Source organism: Primulina huaijiensis, chromosome 1 (genome assembly GCF_012295235.1).
Source record: "Primulina huaijiensis isolate GDHJ02 chromosome 1, ASM1229523v2, whole genome shotgun sequence".
Classification (NCBI taxonomy): domain Eukaryota; kingdom Viridiplantae; phylum Streptophyta; class Magnoliopsida; order Lamiales; family Gesneriaceae; genus Primulina; species Primulina huaijiensis.
In genome coordinates, this window is record NC_133306.1 from 18,255,043 (window position 1) to 18,277,637 (window position 22,595).

A 22,595-nucleotide genomic window follows, 5' to 3' on the forward strand; every position below is an offset into this window, starting at 1 on the left:
TCGAGTTAAGGGGGCTGGGAGGAGTCCTAACCAACAAGGACTCCTACCCGAGAGGTGCAAGTGAAGTCGCGCAGGGTTGCGCAGGTTGCAGGAGGGTTAAGGGGCTTGTCCAGGGGGTTTGGGCTAGGCTAGGGTGACTCTTTGGGGTCCTAGGTGAGTGCACAACAGGCTGGTGCAAGGGTGGCTCGGTCGGCTAGAGTCCTAGGCACCAAAACATAGAGTCCTTGTACTAGGGGAGTTCTCGGCCAGCTGATATGCTTGGTTGGGGGCTTCGATTCGAGCCTATGGGTCCTGTCCGTGGGTTCCAAGGGTCCAGTAGGGAGCCTTAGGGGGTTGGTAAGGGTTTGGTCCAGTATGGTTCGAGGGTGACTCGAGAAATTCGAACCATGGCTCGGCGAAATATATAAGTCAAGCTAGGGTTTTTAATGATCAAAATAATCGAAACACGGCTAACGGGTGGTCGAGTCATAGTTCTCGAGGGCTAAAATAATATAAAAAGTGTAAGTTTTGAATTTAAGAATTTTATATTAAAGTTTGAAACTTTTCGGGATTAAAACGCCTTCAAAACGACTAATTACGAATTAATTAAAAAATCTAGTATTTAAGCTAAATAAAATTATGAGAATTTTAATTTAAGATTATATAATTATTTGGGATATGTTATAGTCAATGAAATTAATAAAAATTCAAAAACGTGGAATTTTACGTCTAGGGGTAAAACAATCATTTTACACCCGAAAAATTAGTAAACATCATGGCAGTGCTCTAAATGCTGTTTTATATGCTAATATGATTATTTCACATGTTTATGAGTTTTTATATGTTAAATTATGATTTTTAAATATTCATGAATTTTTATGGTTTAATTTGGACATTTAAAAGATATGTTGCATGCTTGGTTTAAAAGAAAAACGATATTATAAGCATGTTTTTATTAAGTAGTGGAAATACGACATGTTGAAGGATGTGAAGGGATTGTGACTAAATATGATGATATGTTGGAAATTTCGTGAGGGTTATGGTCCCAGTAGGAGCCCGACGTTCGTGTTTTCTTGGATACGAATACAAATATGTTAATATGTTAATACATTGGCCAAGGCCCAGTTGACCGATGAGAGTGTTGCTAATGTCCCCACCGTCCAGTACTCTGGTTTTCTCTAGATGGATCCATCGCCCAATACGAATACGAATACTAGTCACAATCACGATCTGAATTTAACAAACACAAATATGAATATGAATATGTTAATATGTTGATATGAATATGTTGATACGAAAATGTTTATGAAAATGTTTATGCATTATTATGAAAATGTTATTTTAAGTATAAGTATTTTTCACTAGTGTATGTGGTATGTATACGTATTATTTATTATCAAAGATATGATGTGTTGAGTCTTTAGACTCACTAGGTGTGATTGATGCAGGTGATTACGATAATAATGTTATGGGAGGTCTTGATGGTTGACCTGACTAGACTGAAGGTGCACATAACCCGAGAACCAGCGCTTCTACTCTCCGCATTTAAGTTTATGATTTATGTTAAAAGATTTTAAGACTATTTATTTATACTTTTTGAGAGATTTTTGAGAGGTTTAGTATGGACTACACCTTTCAAATAATGTTTTTAAGTTTAGTAAAACGTTTGACGATTTTACGATTTGAACTATTTTCCTTTGATTTTTAAATGTTAGTTGGTTGTTTTATTTTAAAAATTTTGTCAAGATATTTTAAAATATATATATGTATATTTTGAATTATGGAGATTAAGGAGGAAAAAAAAAATTTTCTAGCACGTTTTAAGAAAACGAATAGCAGACGTTTCAGAATGAACTAAAGGAATTATAAGGATCTAATATGATTTTCAAGAGTTTGTTACGAATTTTTTCACGTCGAATATTAAAATAATAAAATATATCAATAAATCATCTAATAAACAAGTTTTTGATAGCATACATAACTTGGGTTTATGACTTAATATTGATACTTTCGTAGATAATCGGAGTAGTGAAAAGGGCGGCATAGAAAAAAGTTACCAACGGATCAGTTTCGATAAATGAAAAAAATAATAGTGTGGATTAAGATATATGATGCACGCACTGATATTGAAAAGTGTGTGAAAACCTTCTAGAGAGGACCACTGCAAACGTCGACTTCTCAAAAAGTCGACAATATTAGAAATGTCTCACATTGATAATAAAAAAAATAGATTATAAGTCCAGGAATGTTATACCACCTAATTGAAAGCTTTTTGAGATGACACATCTTTTAAATTTATAAACCTAACTGTTGATATATCATTTTCTCGTACTCAAATAGCATTTGAAGTTTATTTTTTTTTAACGTTCAAAACGTGTCTTAGGCGTTGTATAATTTAAACCATTCACACAATGATTTAAAATAATTTATCTTTGCGTATATAATGTCGACTCCAACTATTCCGGATTTTAAATAGAGATAGCCTTTCTTATAAATCCGTATATACATATATACACACACACACACACTTATATATAGACACACACACACACATATTTATTTATGTTTTAAAGTAAATAACTTTTATCTAATTTCTCAATTAATTATTAATTACTTAAATAATATTATCTTTTAGAATGTTCAATTAGAATTTTGCATTTAATAGTCACTATATCTCTTGATTTACTGATTTCTTGACAAATTGATTTACATAAAAGATGTAATCATTTCTCTTAGATTTTCTTAGAATCAAGAACCAATCGATTTTGAGTCCTTATGAGACAAATATGCTCGAAATACAAGACTATATACAAGTTGTAATTTGTTCTTCATTAAATACAAACTAGAAACTTCTTTTCGGTTTTTCTCTTGCATAAGTTTTTATTCAAACTTCAACTTGTGAATATGATTTGTAGATCATCATCTTATCTTTATAATGTATGTTATATTGTTCCATTTCGATAACCGATCTCTTCTGTCTGGCCAAAATACCATAACTGATTATGTCATGTTGATTCATGCTTTAATTACATTCAACTTGACCTTGCGACCATCAGCTTTCCTAGATAACAGTCGAATCGGCCTAACTGAACAGAAATATATCTTGTAGAAATTTGAGTTTTCTATTCATATGTTTTGGTTGTTGGTTATTTGTATTACTAAGCTATAATATAACATCTAAACAATTTAACTCGTCAGATTTTCAGCTTTTTTAAATTTGAGTTCAAGCTTCTCAAATCTTTCAACTTGACATATATCAATTACACACTTAATAAAATATATTAACAATAAAATAAATATCTTATTATCATCGAAATAAAGATTACTAGAGTTTTCACATCCCTAATTTTTTTGAGCATGAAATAAAGATAATCTCACGTCATATGTTAGTCTCACAACATGTAAGTTGATTGTACATTTATTCCTTCACGACAAAATAGTCCACCGGTCTTTTTCCCCAACATTGTAATTCTAAGACATTTTAGGGGTAATTTAGACATAAAATAAAATCATATATACCAAATATAACATTACAACTATTTTCCACAAAAGTTTTTGATTTATTTATTATACTTTATAACAACTTCTCTTTCTTAGAATTTATAAAGTCATAAATGTAATCTAAAATCATCTCTAATGATCGATTTATGTACAAGAAACAACTCTTACAAAAAAAACTACATTTATTACTCTATGTCAAAATTGAAGATGCATGGAAGATAAAAGAGGTGAGTCTAGTTAACAAATATCTTCAACGTGTTTATATAAGATAATCGACATATCATTTAATTTAAAAACAAAAAAAATGTAGATAAACCTCGTATATTTTGTTTTTAAACGAAAAAAATTGGTTGATCATCTCGTATAAACAAAAAGCCAGAGATCTCAACAGAAGATACACATGCCTACGTAGACGTGTGTAAAAGTACATGTGTACGTATGCCTATAGATAGCAGGCACCAATTACGACAAAACTAGTTTCAATGTAAGACAGAGATAAGGCTTTAACCTTTGTGCGCATTGAAACCGCGTTTTTTACGTTACAAGTGTATGGGGGGATCAGTAGATTTCGTTAAACGCGCTTTTTTAATGAGCCATCTGTCCTCAACTAATTAATATACAAACTTCATTTACACCCACCTATCAATTAAATCACAAAAATATCTACCCGTGGTGTAAGTGAGGGGAGGATGTCGGTTTTTACCCTATTAATTTTATTATATATATAAATTTGGATATGAAAACTATACTTTAATTTCTTCATTTTTTTAAAAAAAATGAATTTGAAAGAGAAGCGATAGAAATTGTAGCTTAGAACCTTCTGATTCTTTTTTTTTTAAAAAAAAATTAGGAAATATCGGAGAAAATGTATTGTGAAATCATTTTTTTAAAGAAAAAAGAAAATTCATTTTTATACGAGGCTCGAAACCATCAAGGACTGTTAGTCTTGAACATATTGGATATTTTAACTTCTGGTAGATTTAAAAAGTTAAATCATGTTAGTAGAAATGCAAACAAGTTAGCGCACTGTTTGACGCATTTTGTTTTATCTCATCCTTCTCGTTCATGTTGGATGGATGGTTTTTATCCATCGTGGTTAATAGATGTAGTTACTGTTGATTTAATTAATGCATAATATCTGATTTCAATTAAAAAAAAAAATAATAGACTAACTTTTTTTAGAAGGAGCTAATTGCACCTTCCATGCCATTTTCCTCTCGTCCAACCACATCCTATACTTTTTCCCTCTATAAATCCCAACGCATATTCTCGATCTTAAGCATCAAATCAGAGTCCATTATCGGACACAAAAAAGGAAAAAAGAAACGCTCACGTTTTATTCAAAATGGCTCCAAAGTCTTCACCAGTTTCACTTGCATTGCCTCTTCTATTAAATATAGTGATCATGTTTACGCTTGCTTCCGCCAATTTCTACAAAGATTTCGACATAACATGGGGAGACGGCCGGGCAAAAATCATCAACAATGGCGAGCTCCTCACTCTCACTTTGGACAAAACCTCCGGCTCCGGATTCCAGTCCAAGGACGAATACATGTTCGGAAAGATCGATATGCAGCTCAAACTTGTAGCCGGAAACTCAGCCGGAACCGTCACTGCGTATTTTGTGAGTATTAAATTATTCAAATAATTGTACTACGTGAATTACAAGTGACTTAATGGGTTTCTGTTTGCAGTTGTCTTCACAGGGGGCGACACATGATGAGATTGATTTCGAGTTCTTGGGGAATTTGAGTGGTGACCCTTATATTATGCACACTAATGTGTATAGCCAGGGCAAAGGCAATAGAGAACAGCAGTTTTATCTTTGGTTTGATCCCACTGCTGACTTTCATACATATTCTATCCTGTGGAATCCTCAGCGAATCATGTAAGTAATTTTGTTGTTCTTTTTTATCGCAAGGGGAGTTGGGTTTTTTCCCTATCACGTCGAGGTTTATGTCACTTCTACCACCGTACTTTTGGTGACAATTTCTTTTTTTCACATATTCATTACATATAGATGTTTCTTTTTCATCTTCAGATTCTCGGTGGATGGCACGCCCATTAGAGAATTCAAGAATCTAGAATCTCGAGGAGTCCCCTACCCGAAAAATCAACCGATGAGGATACAATCGAGCCTGTGGAATGCCGACGATTGGGCCACGAGAGGAGGACTGATCAAAACCGATTGGAGTAAGGCTCCATTCGTTGCTTCCTACCGGAATTTCAAGGCTGATGCATGCATAAAGTCGCCCTCCGGCGCATCGTCCTGCCCTTCTAGTGCTTCAAACGGCAAGAATGCATGGTTAAATGCAGAGCTTGATGCCACGAGCCAAGCAAGAATGAAATGGGCGCAGAAGAATTTCATGATATATAATTACTGCACGGATTCAAAGCGATTCCCACAAGGTTTCCCCACAGAATGCACGATAATGTAGTACCGAAGTTATCAAACATCATGGCAGAATTCTTTTGTTTGTTTGTTTTTTTCTACACCTTGTGCATGTAATAAATCAATAAGTTGCTAATAATTATACGGTTCTATTAGTTGTCTTAATTTTGTACTGTAACATAAAATTTTTTACAAAAATAATATTCAACCACACTAAATTTTTAGCTATTAATTACACTGAATATTAATATCAATTCATTAAGTAAGTGGGAATATAATAATCATATACTACTATTTAGGTGAATTAAATGCAAATGTGAAAGTGATAAAGTTCAACTTGTTGATTTATCCAAAGAAGCTGGAAAATACAAAAAAGAGAAAATTCTAAATATATTGTACTTGGTTACGTTGCGTGCACCGGATTGTTTTATTCATCATGATTATGTCCCCATGGTTCTATAGAATATATAAGCAAAAAGGAAAATGAAAAATCAACAATTAATAAAAAAATAAAAATATATTACTAAATCTAAGGAATAAGAAAATGAAATATTGGATTGAGTTTTGACTTTTGTGATTGATTTATTACCAACAAAAAACCGCTAATTTCGAGGCTTACCCAAAAACACTAAATGTTGAGGCGATTCAATTTATTTGGCTTTGGGATCCAACATACCAAAAATGGTTGGTGTATTACAAGCATCATATTTTTCATAAGATGTTTGTATGTCAGTTTCAAGCATTAACATATTCAATTCACTATGATGTCAGTTTGAGTTTATATGTAACTTATGTGAGTAATTTGATATAATCAGAATAATTATTAAAATTTTAAATTAAACTAATTAATTATGCTAAATAAATATAAAAAATGTGCTAAAAATAGGAATTTCGAATGTCAGATATTTAAAAAGATATAAAATACATATAAAATTAAATTAACACAAAAATACAAAATAAATACAAAAAATCGAGTTGGTTGGACACATGTTATCATTTTAAGTAACCAATACATAATTTATATGTATACCATTTCTAAAATTAGAAACCCAAGCCCCAACCCTTCTCCCTCTGTTAGAGTATATCTCATGTAAGCCAACTATTGGTTAGGGAATTTATTGACTCAAGTATAATAAACACTTTATTTTAATATAAAGGATCGTGTGCAAGACACCTTGATGTGCTTCAAACAAAATATTCTTCAAGAGCTGCAATAGCTCGTGTTCTAACAATATTTACACCGATTAATTAAATCGAGTTTGATTTTAAACCAAGCGGAAGACACTCGAAATAATTCTTCGTTAAGAAAGAACTGATAAATTTTATATAATGTGCAACTGAATAACTGAAAATAAGGGAATCCGTTGTGGCACATATCAGTTCAGTTAAAGTGACAACTGAACTGACGGATGCTCTAACTGATCAAATCAATTGAAAACAAAAGTTAAACAGTTAAAGAACACATGATATGTTTATGAATGTTCGGAAACTTCAGCTGCTCCTACGTCACCCCTTCTACCTTCTCGGGTAGGATACACTAGAAGAAAATGATTTATACAATACCTTATACAAACCCACCCAGCTTAGGACTTACCTACTGTCTAACTGAACTCTTAGACTAGACTGAAAGCAGCACCTCCCAGCCAACACTTGTTTAACTTCTGTGTGTCAAAGACTACATACACAAGTTTAATGTCTTTGTGCAAGACTGTATTTGAGTGGTGGTGTGTGTGGAAACTGAACAATGATAACAACCCGAAGGTGTTCTAACACACTGAGGGAATTGTGCTTCTAATCTAAGCTGATAACACGATGAAGTGTTCCCTCTGGAAAAATTGCTTCTAGTAAGCAGATATACAATATGCGTGCCCTTTCTTTCTTTTGTTATGTTGCCGAGTGTTAACTGATCTTCTATTTATAGGCGGGAAAGCTTGATCGTACAGTGAGACTCAATTATTGTATCTGTTGCAGCTTGAACGTGTTCCTTGAAATTTGTGTCTCGACTTTTCTGACACTCATTCATGAACCTCTCGACTTTAATCTTTGCTACAACGTCCATTATTGTACTATCAATAGTACATATGCTTTACCCAGTACGCACAGCTGAATTCTATTGAATAAGCTTGTCGTGTTCTGCAAACTGATTGATTCTTAACTGATGCTCTGAACTGGTCAGTGGAACTGGTCTTGAACTGGTTCGATGAAATCAGTTGGCTCGTCAGCTGAACTGATTTCACCGATTTAGTTTAACTGGTCAGTTGAGCTCTTCATCAGCTGGCCGGGCTTCTGAAGGGCTTCAGCTGAATCACTTATCAACTAATCAATCAGTGGAACTGGTCGTTGATACATCAGTTGGACTGATTCAGTTTGGGCAAGAAGTTGGCACCTTCAGTTTGTTCTTTGAAAGCTTTAGTTTAGGCTCGGTAACTGATCAGTTAGAAGCCTGATCAAGTTCAGCTTCCTGCGCACTAAGGTAAATCATTAGAAACAAAATAACAAGCTTTGTTATCATCAAAATCAAGATTGCGAACATGAAATGTTCCAACAATCTACTCCTTTTTGACGATCACAAAATTCTGAGCAACTAAAAGATAAAACAAATAAAAAAGCGGTTTTTAAAAGCAATTTACAGTTTGAGGGTAAAAAGAAACTCCTTCTCAAGAACTGAGTTAAAGACCTATTTTGAAAACAAAAATTATATATGCGCTCAAAGTAAATTTGCAGATTTTAATCATTTAAACAATGTAGGCAAGAATCTGGAGATATCAATTCAGTTATATCGAACTCAACTGGATAAACATGATGTTTATTTAATCAAATAAACTTCCTTGTATTTTACATTTGAGTACATCAACAGTTGTAAGGAAAATTGCTACTACAATAGCATATTTTAAATAACAACAGTTATCAGTTGGTTTGTGTATGACCGAACTGGATATACCAACAACTGGTTGCCTTCATCACTTGAAATGTTGCACCGATCTTGAGTTTCCTTGCCAGAAGAACAACTAACTTGCCTTGAACTTGATTTCTTTGCTGGCTGACTGGTCGAACTGACTCAAACTGGACTCAACTGATGCTGAACTGCATTGATTATCCGATATGATAATGAAGCGACAACATAATGTTAATGATTAAGCTCCACTTTAATCATCCAACATCCCCGCATGGCTAAGCTTCGTTTGTATATTAGCTAAACTGGTAGGCTTGCAACTGAAATATTGTTCACTGAACAGTTTAGCTAAGCGTCCTGACAGATAAAGCTCAGAACCCTGCAGGCTGATTAAAACACCAAAGCTCGGAGTCGAGAAAAGTGGCGACAATGTTAGTTACAGAGCCAATCCTCTCAACCCTTTGCAATGAGCGAAATATAAACATTTTCAAATAGTTTTGAAAATAATATAAAGTACTTTTAAATGGCATTTAAAACTATTTTAAAGTTAAATAATTTAAAACATAGTTTTCTTCAAATGTTCTTCTTAGAACACCTAGCTCTGATACCAATTGAAGGATCGTGTGCTGGGCACCTTGAGGTGCTTCAAACAAAATATTTTCCAAGAGCTGCAATATCTCGTGTTCTAAGAATGTTTACACCGATGAATTAAATCAAATTTGAATTTAAACCAAGCGAAAGACACTCGAAATAATCCTTCGTTAAGAAAGAACTGATAAATTTTATATATTGTGCAACTGAATAACTGAAAATAGGGGAATCAGTTGTGGCACATATCAGTTCAGTTATGATGACAACTGAACTGACGAATGATTTAACTGATCAAATCAGTTGAAAACAAAAGTTAAACGGTTAAAGAACACATAATATGTTTATGGATGTTCGGAGACTTCAACTGCTCCTACGTCACCCCTTCTACTTTCTCGGGTAGGATACACCGGAAGACTTTGATTTATACAACATATTGTACAAACCCACCCAGCTTAGGACTTACCCACTGCCTAACTTAACTCCTAGACTAGACTGAAGGCAGCATCTCCCAGCCAACACTTGTTTAACGTCTATGTGTCAAAGACTACATACACAAGTTTAATGTCTTTGTGCAAGACTGTATTTGAGTGGTGGTGGTGGGGTGTGTGTGTGTGTGTGTGTGAACTGAACAATAATAACAACCCGAAGGTGTTCTCACACACTTAGGGAATTGTGCTTCTAATCTAAGCTGATAACACGATGAAGTGTTCCCTCTGGGCAGATTGCTTCTAGTAAGCAAATATATAATATGCGTGCCCTTTCTCTCTTTTGTTATGTTGCCGAGTCTTCACTGATCTTCTATTTATAGGCGGGAAGACTTGATCGTACAGTGAGACTCAATTATTGTATCTGTTTCTGCTTGAACGTGTTCCTTAAAATTTGTGTCTCGACTTTTCTGACACTCATTCAGGAACCTCTCAACTTTAATCTTCGCTGCAACGTCCATTATTGTACTATCCATAGTACAGATGTTTTACCTAGTACGCACACCTGGATTCCATTGAATAAACTTGTCGTATTCAGCAAACTGATTAATTCCTAACTGATGCTCTGAACGGGTCAGCGGAACTGGTCTTGAACTGGTTTGATGAAATCAGTTGGCTCGTCAGCTTAACTGATTTCACTGATTTAGTTGAACTGGTCAGTTGAGCTCTTCATCAGCTGGCCGGGCTTCTGAATGTCTTCAGCTGAATCACTTATCAACTGATCAATCAGTGGAACTGGTCTTCGATACATCAGTTGGACTGATTCAGTTTGGGCAATCAATTGGCATCTTCAGTTTGTTCTTTGAAAGCTTCAGTTTAGGCTCGGTAACTGATCAGTTAGAAACCTGATCAGTTTCAGCTTTCTGCGCACTAAAGTAAATCATTATAAACAAAATAAACAGTTTTATTATCATCAAAATCAAGAGTGCGGACATGAAATGTTCCAACATAATATAATTTAAATTTTTATGGTTTTATTTTTATTTATCTGTATACTCATATGATCAACATGGATAAAGTCCTTGATTATACTTTAATACAACTGAATCGTATTTCGATATTGAAACTCCTTTGTAAACACTGTATAATCTAAATTTGTTCTTAGTCGATTCAGTTACCTAAAACAAGGATAAAGACCACTTGATCTTGAGAATAGTATCTGTGATGTTGTGTACCACGTTTCTTGGTAATGACATAAAGATGTCCAAATATGCAGATGAGTAATCATATGATGATTATACCGAACAACCCTCCTTCGGACATTCCAAGTGGTTATCACTCATCGAGAAGAAAAGTCTGTGGTTGTAATTGTACACCATTAGTCCTTATGACCTGGAACAACACTGAGACTCTACATGCTAGGATTGTACTTTGACTCATTTATTGACTTCGTGAGGGTCACAAGATGGCGAGGTTGGGTGCAATTGCGAAGTGTGTAGGAGCCAGTGCATCGTAGTTAGGAATTTAGCGTTCACATACGGGCATGAATATCCTATGTAATCTAACGAAATAATAGTGCATGAAATCTCTTATCAGAGTGTGAGATGTACATTAGAGAAATAGTTCTCTAGTTGTGTATGCGATGACACTATGTAAATTAAATGTATCACATAGCTGTCGAATCTAATATTCAACCCTCGATGAACCAATCATTGCAGATTCGATCGAGATATATGAGATGAAGGGACCATATATACTATACGTTAATCATAACCGACTGGTTCTTGCAAGCACTATCAGTAATACCTAAAGAATAATGAGGCGATACAACTAGACGCTCTTACTATGATTCGATGGGTTTAATAAAAAATATGACTTCTTGTATTCTCATGATCAATTGTAGTACATAGAATGGGGAAAATTAGGGTAAAATCGAATAAAAGAAAATGTCCTGAATCACAAAGAGTTGTGAACCCACAACTAGCACCCATATTGAACCAGTCATATAACCCCACCATAAAAGCAAAATAATGGCCTTTAAGAGGAGGTAAATCGTCATGAATATGTGATCATTCAGCTCACTGTTAAAGCCTATAAATATTCATCGATTGAATGGAGAAATCACAGAAAATTACTTAGCAAAAACTCTATTCAAATTCGAACATATGTAACTAAATTCAGAGCATTTCAGCAGCAAGAAGTAGGTCATTTTCCAGAACCTATTTCCATCGATACAAAAATTGGAATCGGATCTCCACCTCAAATTATACCAATCCACATTATGAATATTTTACCAAAAATTAAGACCAATTTAACGGTTTTAATTTATCCATCAATATCTACAAGAAAACTGCACAAATGTTTTGCGAGAAAAACGAAAACTTCTGTTTGTCGCTCAAAAAACTACATCAAATGATGTTCAACTTCAATAACTACCTTTCACAATTTGGTTCAATTTTGTTTTAATGTGTTGACCAAATTTCAGTTATATCCGGCGGTTTGATATGTATCAGATGCTTTTGCAAGTACTGACTGAATTTTAGATATATGCAAATCCGAAAAATTCATGTAACTTTATTTCTTTTGTGTATTCTTTTGGCGGCTTGTTATGCATTAAACTAGAGCAAATCACACCTAAAATATTTAGATTTAAGCCTAAAGTTTGAGCAAAAACGTTGTAAATTCCTAGTTCATGAAAGTTTCTACTCAACCTTTAAGCCAAGAAGCTCGAGCTTTGAAGCAACTTTCCATGTGTTTTTGGAGCACCTTTCTGTAAGTGAGATTATGTTTTAAAATAAATATGTATGTTTTGAATCGATAGTTCACATTATTATTTTCTCTATTTGACCTTCGAACCATTTGTCTTTCTAAGTATTGATTTTCTGTCACGAGCATTTTATAAGTCAAGAGCACTGTTATGATTCAAGTTAGAAACAATAAAGAGAAAATTTTCGAAGTATGGTAAGTTTAAGTCCCTGATGAGGTGGGATAATAATAACTGATATATGACATCACCTTTTAGAAGAATTAAATATAGGAGACTGATTAGTAAAATCATGGAATATGAGATGAATTTCAATGCCATAAGTATATGTGCACGTTTATGTTATGATTCTACCATATTTAGTGAATATTGAAACATATGTCTTAGTTTCTGTTGCAACATATTCTGCGACGCAATATTTGCAAAGATTCTATATGTATAACATGTATGTATTCGATCGACCTCTACTTGCTGAGTATTTAACAAGATACTCACCTCTTACACTCTATCCCCAGATAAGGATGATGATAAAGTTGAAGAAAAAGAGCAAGAACATTTTTGGGGATGGTGATGAAGCCCTATTCGTTAAAGATCTTTTTTTTTTTAAATTTTGTTATCATTTTATTCTCATGTTGTATGCTTCCACAGTCTTTAGATTTCAATCGCATTGTAAATATATGCAATAATTTAACTATGATATAGAGTGGTTTTTGGCAATATTTGTACTACGATGCAGGTTATTTTACGATTTTAATTATGAAACAACGCCAGTATCAACTAATCATGATCGCGGAGAATTAAAGGTGCAAACTAGAAACAATAGCAAAAAACGAATTTATGAATCCCAATACAATATTATTTCATATATTTTTACAATGAAATTCAAACTTTACAGACATCCGTAAAAGACTATACATGAAATTTTTTTGTATGAATTCAACTCAAACTTTGAATATTTCATGATGGAAATACATAGATAAAAATGATGCCTCCTCCACCAATTTTCAGCCCAAGACTCTTCAATGGTTCAGCCCAAGACTCTTCAATGGCTACTCAAACCATCTTCTCTTCTTTATTTATGACTCTTGATGTACATTGATATTATAATAAATGAAACCGATAATGCCTTTTCCCCAAAATATAGTTCGAAATTTACAAAAAAATAAATAAATTGATCATCCCAACTTGTATTTTATCTACATCCGTGATTGTGGTGATGCCACGGATTCAAAACTATCATCCCTACAATACCTCAACTCCAATGAGATTTGCCTTTCAATCTGAAGTTGCTTATAGAAGTTGGCAATGAACGCATCAGCCCTTTTGTCGACATCATCGTCCGACGGATAACTTATCGTCCTTTGGATCCCTCTCGAGGATATCGAACCTGAATCCGGAATACACACCCTTAATCCTGGTCTGTCGTTGAAGCTGAACCTTTTATTGCTAATCATAGACGCCAGTTTCCATCTGTTAACGTTGAGATTCAGTACGATCTTGATCTTGTTCACTGCTCTTTTTAGCCTGCCAAGCAATACCCATCGGTCGACTGCCATGTATCGTACACTACACACTGCTTGATTGAGATAAATGCTTGAACGAGATCAGATTATGTTTGGAAAATTATGAATAAAGAGGTTGGTGTGTGGAGTATTTATATGTGATTATATTGAGAGAGAACGTACATGTGAGGAAATTTCTATAAAACTAAGCGTGGTTTATTAGACAACCGTGTCGAGTGACGGCCAATACATAAATGGGGGCTGAGCTGAGCTAATATATTGGGGAAGACTTTATTTTCAAATATTTGATCAATTAAATATATATTTATATATATAATATTAATATTAGTCACTATAATTCAATGTACGTGGTATATCGATATTACATTACCAAAAAAATACTGAATTTGTCGAAATATCAATATGATAAGCATACCAAAATTTTCAGTACGATAACGTTATGAAATTTGAAAATTTCGGTATATAACGAAACATCAAAACAATATATAGAAATTAAAATACAAATATTTTTAAATGATAAATTAAAATATATATAAGGTTTTTTTGGAAAAAAACGATATATACCGACACTATAGTAAACTCTCGGTATATTACAAAATTTCAGTATAATCGATATGCTAGTTATACGTATCGAAATTTTCGGTACAATATCGATATATATTTTTATACTATGATTTTTCTGTATAATATATGATATATGATTTTCAATACGTCCGTGCATGTAGGAATTACAAATTATTTATCTTTAGTTCTTATTGTTTATGCTATATCTTACCTAATCTGATAATTGAAATTTTAGATAAATTTTTAACGTGAAAAGTCATATGTCCAAGTATATATTATTTTTAATGCTAATTTCGTTAATTCTAATGGTCAAATATAAAATAAACCAAAAAAAAAAATCAACTAAAAAGATTAAGATTCATATAAAATAAACTTTTGACCCCGTCGCTATTTTTAATCATCGGTTTATTAACTTCACTGCCTTCTTAGATAAGATAAAGATAAAATAAAATAAAATAAAAAGTCAAAAGGGGACCGCGTGTTTAATATTCTTGGTCAATTACTTTGAGTTTTTTTTTATTCTCTCTGCGTAGTTATCTGTATTATATGAGTTGACCATTTATTTAAACTAATGGACAAAACTCAAATTCAACTACACAAAAATAAATTAATTTTTTTCCATTGAATTTAAAATAAATTAAAATTTAAAAACTTCAGGCATGATAAATATTTTTCATAAATAATTAGAATTTCTTATTTAATTTCCAAATTTAGAGGCGAAAGTAACCTTGACATCCCTCAATTAGACCCGACCAAACCATAAAGCATTAATTATTTTGCACTTTGAACTCTCTTTCGAAGTGATGTCAACGTCCACCTAGTTTATTTATAAATTTCAAATTTGTTTTGATGGACAAGATCGGTTGTGTCTGGATTGATTAATTTGATTTGTGGAAATTGATTTGAAAGATGTTTTTCAAATAATACTTATCTCGGGTGGATTTGAAACCCGTGAAAGTTATAATTGAAATTGCATAATTTCATATTCACTTGAATTTTGTTCATTCAAGTTAGTAAAGAAATTCGAAATCAATAAATTTGAAATAGTCATGATTGTGATGAAATTCAAATACACAAAAATGAATATCATTTCAAATCCGTTTATTTAATATGTGATTTAAACGACATTCTTGACTAATGAATCATGTAATCAAAATCACATTTGATAGAAACTTAACGCAAGATAATAAGAAGGCAATGATTTAACGTGGTTTGACAATATGTCTACTCCAGGGCCAAGCGACATCCGAAAACTCTCATTTGTTGAAGCGGTGCGTAGTGCGCTTTCAACGAAACAAACGAAGTGAGCAGCTGGTAAAGTGTGAGTCCGACGAGTTGGGTTATAATAATTCATGAAAGATATTATAGAAAAGAAGACTGGAAAGGCTAAGAGCAGATTCTCGAACAAGCGATGCCATGCTTCTCCGCGTTGTCCGACCAAGGGCAACGTTAAATTTGACTAATGAAATTATAGTAATTTCAACAATTAAACACTTGTAAATAGTCGAATAAGGAGATCTTGTTTCAATTCATTGTTACATTTTATTTTAAAACCATTTCATTATTTCGATTAGTTTACTCAAATTGATGGTTTTATGGGGGTCATATTTACATATGAATGATATGTATGTTAATCGGACGTATAATTTCATTTAAATAAATAAATAAATTATTGTGTTGGAAATTGGAATAGCTTTAAATAAATAAGTTCTAAACTGTTGCATTTGGGCCCAGACTTAAGCCCAATCGAACTATATTTAAATCAGCCTTTTGAGCCTTAGATGTACCCACTATTTTATTAAGAGATTAAGCCCTAAACAATTGTGGTAAATAAAATCTTTTTTTTTTGTTTCAATGAAATTTTATTTACTACGGAAAAAAATTAAAATTTTTATCTAAAAGTTATTTCTTATGCTTTTAAAAAATATATTAATTCTATCCTGCAATTTTCCGAGAAAATACTGAAATGTTAAATACAAGTCAGAACAATTTAGATAGTGTGTAGTACACTGTGAGATCGTTTTACAATATCAGTTTTTTTGTTTATATTGACAATAATCAAGACCTTTTGAAAAACACATATTTGATGCAAAGAACAACAAAACAAAGGACACAAGGATCAAAGCAGTTATCAGTCAATCAAAAGCAATATGTACAACAACAGATAAGATCAGAACATTTATCATTCAATCAAGCGCAATATATACAAGAGAAAATCAAGATGAGATAAGTTATCAGTTGTTGAGAACACTAAAGATCAAGAGTAGTATGAACAAGATCAGATCAATGTTCAAGTAATACATTAAGAGCAATAAGCATACACAAGAAGATCAAAGCAACATAGTTCAAGAAGTCAGATCAGATAACAAAATCAGTATCCATGTACTTATGCAAATCAGAGAAGTTCATTAGAATCAGAGTACTCAACAATGTGTTAAAAAAGGGTGATTCTTTTATATCATTTGTTCAAATATAGAAGCTCATGAAGTCAGAACAACTCAAAGACACGTGAATCTCACTTCATAATAGCAAGAAGATAAGAGCATAATTCACAAAGAAGTGAAGCACCGCAAGTGCAGCATACTCAGAGTAGAAGATAAGTCAAAGTCTATATAGAAGAAGAAATAATGCAGATCAAAGTCTCAAAAACAAAATCAAATTATAAAATCTGAAAAAGCCTCAAAAGTTACAACACTTAAAAGGACACTAAGAGTTCAAAGATTAAGATCAAAGAAGATGTCTGGTAGCTTGCGGAGCTAAAAAAAGTGACTTGTAATCTTATCAGTTATTAGAGAAAAGGAACCAGCATACCACAAAGGAACTTTTATTAAATTAGTATTCGAATTCGTAGTTGATCAAGAGTCATAATTGAAGATCGGGAATGAAGGATTAATGACACAAGGACAAACAGCAAAAGAACATTAGTAAGACAAGACATATCGTACAGTGCAGTAATCGACAAAACTTGGCTGTTGAACTCTTGAGACTTATAAATACACTCATTGAAGAGCAAATCGAATTTACATGAGCACAAACATTCACATATATAGATGTGGTGGTGAGTGTGTGCAATACAGAGGGGAATATGCAAATAGAGACATATTCTATGCACCATAAAGAGAAAGAACACATGGTGATGATTCCTATAATCCACTCAAACACTTAGAATATTTTGAGAGTTAAGTTCTTGAAGAAAATCCTAAATTTTTTTTTGTAAACTTCACAGTTTGTTTTGTATCCTCCCACTTGTAAGTCTGTCATGATGTGTGTTGGAAACTTAATTTCGGAGTTTGAAAAATTGAGCGTGAAAAGATTAAACAACTGATCAAGAAAACTAAAGGTAACTGAACTAAAAGTTCCGTAACTGATAGTTGCTCGAACTGAAGATCAATATAAAATCAAGGGCAACTAAACTGACATAAGCTAACTGAATTCGTGTGGCCAACAGAAGGATCAGTTGAGAACTGATCAGTTACACAACCATCAGTTTATCCTATCGGCTAAAAAGGATAAACTAAGTCATTGGCTTTACACGTCATCAGTTAAGGAACGTAGCTATCAAACGACAATTGTACAAAAGCAGACTGCAACATTCAGTGGGAACGTCACATTTCAGAAAAATCTACAGTGTACAATTTTCAGAAAGATGTTGACGTGTCTATCAGTGGATATAAAGATTCAAAATACATTCATTGTTACCTTTGGAAGCAAAGCCTATAAATAGCCGAGAAGATCAGCTGAATAGGGGTTACCGAATCAGTTACCAAGTTATCCATCTTCTAGCTTAAACAAATTATTTCAAGATCATTCTCAAAAAGCTCACACTTATTATACACATCAATAGCTTTCATGCTATACATTTGAGCTAAAAGCACAAAACACTTACTGTTGTATTATTTGATCTTATCGAGATCAATTGTGCTAAGAAATCACACCTCAGTCGAGTACTGATAAATTGTGTTGATATTAAGAGTTTCAGTCTTGGCATTGTTAAGTCAAAACTAAAGTGGGTTTGTACAAATCGTTGTATAGATCAAATTCTTTTAGTGGATATCCTATCTTCGAGATAGAAGGGGTGACGTAGGAGTATTTGAAATCTCCGAACATCCAAAAAATCGTGTGCTTTTTCTTACCTATTATATTCTATATGTCTTTTGGTTATTTCCGCACTTTTATTAAGTTAACTGATTGACATTGACAACAAGATTCGCGAACTTAGTTTTTCCTAAACTGGTTCAATCTTAGAAGAAGTGGGAAAATTGTAGATGTCTTTTAGTGAATATCATATCTTCGAGATAGAAGGGGTGACATAGGAGTATTTGAAATCTTCGAACATCCACAAAATCGTGTGTTCTTTCTTACCTATTATATTCTATCTGTCTTTTGGTTATTTCCGCACCTTTATTAAGTTAACTGATTGACATTGACAACAAGATTCGTGAACTTAGTTTTTCCTAAATTGATTCAATCTTAGAAGAAGTGGGAAAATTGTAGATTGTTTATTCAACCCTCCCTTCTAAACACCTTTTTCTAATCCAACTGATCCTAACAAGTTGTATCAGAGCAATTGAATCTTGTTTCTGAATATTCCCTACCTACTAAATCTAATTACCATGTCTTCCTTCAATAAAATCTCAATGTTCTCCAGAGAGGACTTTGACGACTGGAAGATTCGGATGCAGGCTCATCTAGCTGCACAAGATGATAATGTGTGGTACGTCATAACTGACGGACCAATGAAAATACTACAAACAAATACAGCAGTGGCTATAACTGATGGTTCTCCTTAGCGCATCGAGAAAACCCTTGAATAATGGACAGCTGGAGATAAAAAGAAAGCCAATTTGGATAATGTGGCTAAAGATATTCTTTATAAAACCTTGGATAAGGTGACATTCAGTAAGATCAAGCTCTGCAAGACAGCAAAGGAAATTTGGGAGAAATTAATCCAGCTGTGTGAGGGAAATGAACATACTAAAGAGAACAAACCCTCTGTTGCTGTTCAGAAGTTTGATAACATTAAAATGAAGACTGGAGAGTCTATGCACGAATATGATGAGATAAGCAGCGGCATTATAAATGAACTGAATGCACTTGAAAAAGTGTATTCAAACAAAGAAGTTGCACTGAAGGTGGTCCGAGGTCTTCCCAAGAAATGGGATGTTAAGACCATGGCCATGCGAGAATCAAAAGACCTAAATAAGGTCGAACTTCATGATTTATTTGCTGATCTAAAAGCTTAAGAGTTTGAGCTGCAAGCAAAAGAAGGAGACCCTTCTACACCAGCAGCTACTACCGCTCTAAGTGCTCACAAACTGGAACTTACAGGTTTAATTGAGAAATCTGCTGATGTGCTAAGTAATGAAGCAATGTCATTATTTGTAAAGAAATTTGGAAAATTCATGAAGAGAAATCAAGGTTCTTACCAACGAAACTATCAGAAGAGCAACTCCAAGGAAGAACCAAACTCTTGCTTCAACTGTGGGAAGCAAGGTCATTTTATTACTAATTGTCCAAAACCAAAGAAGGACAACAGACATTCAACTGATAAAGGAAAGAAATCAGTTGAGTACAAGAGAAGTCCTAACTCACTAGGACTCTTCCCTAGCCACCTTAGGACCCAACCTAGCCCTAGACCGAGACCAACCCTGACCCTGGACCAGCCATGGCCGCTCCCCACGTGACCATGCAAGCTAGCCATGCCACCTTCCCAATTATGATGCTTGGAAACCCTATGCAAGCTATCCCCTTTTTCCACCTACGATTCCATCCTTGTTCTCTTTTAAATTTATTCATGTTCCAATCATATTTCATCTTACGTTGGCAGTCTATCCTTTGGAATCATAACGTTTTCAAAAAAAGCGTAAAAACATTTAAACTTTTAAAAATTTAGTTCTAACTATGAACCAATTGTAAAAACGTATTTTTCATGGAAAGATAATCATAACATGCATAATATTGTTTGAATGATGCGTCAAAGAGTTTAGAAAATGTGCATTTGCGTTTAAAACGCTCGAATATATGATCGTCGGCGAGGAAGGATGAACGAGCGACGAAGACTCCTTGATTTTCTCCCTTCTTAATTTTCGAAATTTGTGTGTGAATTGTGGGTGAATTTCGGCTGCTATAATGCTGTTTATGGGGCGAAAGAAGGCTAAGTTTACTTATTTATAATTTTTAATTAACATGTTAATGGGCTTGAGTTTTGGGCTTGCAAGCTTAGGAGCAATTGAGCCTACTCAATTTAGTTAAACTGCATCCAATAACATTTATTTAATTAAATAATAAAATTTTATAAAAATTACTTTTCAAAAATAATGCATTTAATATTTTAAAAGTCTCTTGTTTGCCCAAAACCAGTTTCCCGTGTAAAATCGAGTTCGTCTCGTAAAATAATTCGAACTCTACTATTTTTAAAAAAAATTAAATCATTTTTAATCATATTTAGAAGCCTTGAAAATATTTAATGAAAAATAAATATTCTTGTCTTGGTTGTCCCGGTTCTCCTTTCGCATGCCTATTATCGAATATTCGGGTAAAATCCTTCAATTTCGTGAAAACATGCCATATAATCATTTAATCATGCAATCATATCTTTAACCATTTAATATGCATCAAGTAAATATTTAAAATCAATTAAATAAAACAATTAAGCAATTCAAGTAATTTGCTTGCATGTGGTTTACGTAGGTTGGTTTTTCGGACATTACAGTGAGTATTATTACATTGGAAAGGCATCCGTCTACTCGCAAGTTTTTGTAGGAAGGCGTTCTTTCAATAAGTTGTATGAACTTTTATCTTGCTTCTTTCTGGACATCTTATTTAAAATGTGATTTGCTGTTAGAACAACTTTCCCCCACGTGTTCTGTGGTAAACCAGAACATAATAACAATGCATTCATTAATTCTTTAAAGGTAGGATTCTTTGACTCTATAATGTCATTTTGCTGAGGAGAATAAGGTGCGGTTCTTTCGTGTTTGATATTATATTGAGCACAAAACTCAGCAAATGGTAATTCATATTCAACTCCACGATCACTTCTTACCACCTTAATTTTCTTGCTAAGTTGGTTTCTACTTCACTTTTGTAGTGGACAAGTTTAAAATAGGGTTTTCTGTTACAATGCATAAAACTTTGTTTTAAAGGTTATTCGAGACGCGATCGAGGAATGGAGACCGGGGACCATATGAGAGAAAATATTTTATTAAATAATTATTTTTAATTGTTTAATGTGTGATATATTTTAAATGAAATTTTCGAAAATGAGGTGTTTTGAGGTGTTTTTATACGCTGAGTCGTATTTTAAACCGGTAATCGATTTTCGAGAAAAATAGGGACTTTTTGAGAACTTGACTATTATTTTCACAAACTTTCCCAAACAAAATATTTTAAATATTAAATAATGGGCTTAGTGGGCCTATTATACTTGGTTAATGAGCCTAAGATTGCACCTTGTGTTTTAATTAAAATAAAATCCCTAAAACCCTACCCTCAAACCCCATAACCCACGCCCCCTCACCCTAAATTATACTACGACTCTCTCATCAGCCAAGTTACACACACCACACATAAATATTTAGAGGTAAGTCACAGTTTTTGAAGGAAATTCAGCATAGGGTCTTCTCTACATCAACGTCCTCGCATCGCAAATCGTTTTTCATGCGTAATAAACGCAAAAGCACGCGTTAATAATCTTTTTTATCATATATCACACCTTATTATATGTTTGATGCTGTTTGCATGAAAAATATAATACACTACCTTGTATTTTCGTTTTTATGGCTTTATATGCATAAAAGTAGAGTTCTATATTTTTTAAAACTCTTCTTAATGATGCACAAAGGGGCTGCCATGGTAGGGAAACTTGAAGAGATGTTTGTCCACATGTTTAAGGACCCTTAGGAGCATGTTTGAAGGCTGTACAAAAAGGGAAACTAGGTTGAACGAAAATTGTATTTTATGT

The 22,595-nt window shown here is 33.4% G+C and overlaps 2 protein-coding genes across 2 annotated transcripts; one reads left to right on the forward strand and one right to left on the reverse strand.

The window, feature by feature from the left end:
• The first annotated feature begins 4,748 nt into the window (after nt 1-4,748).
• LOC140982309 (probable xyloglucan endotransglucosylase/hydrolase protein 23) lies at nt 4,749-6,027 on the forward strand. Its single transcript, XM_073448790.1, has 3 exons — nt 4,749-5,104; nt 5,175-5,368; nt 5,522-6,027. The coding sequence occupies exons 1-3, from the start codon at nt 4,826-4,828 to the stop codon at nt 5,916-5,918; spliced, it is 870 nt and encodes a 289-aa protein (XP_073304891.1). The 5' UTR covers nt 4,749-4,825; the 3' UTR covers nt 5,919-6,027.
• A 7,714-nt stretch (nt 6,028-13,741) lies between these two features.
• Nucleotides 13,742-14,101, reverse strand: LOC140971924 (uncharacterized). Its single transcript, XM_073434440.1, has one exon. The coding sequence runs from the start codon at nt 14,099-14,101 to the stop codon at nt 13,742-13,744; it is 360 nt and encodes a 119-aa protein (XP_073290541.1).
• Nucleotides 14,102-22,595: the final 8,494 nt, after the last annotated feature.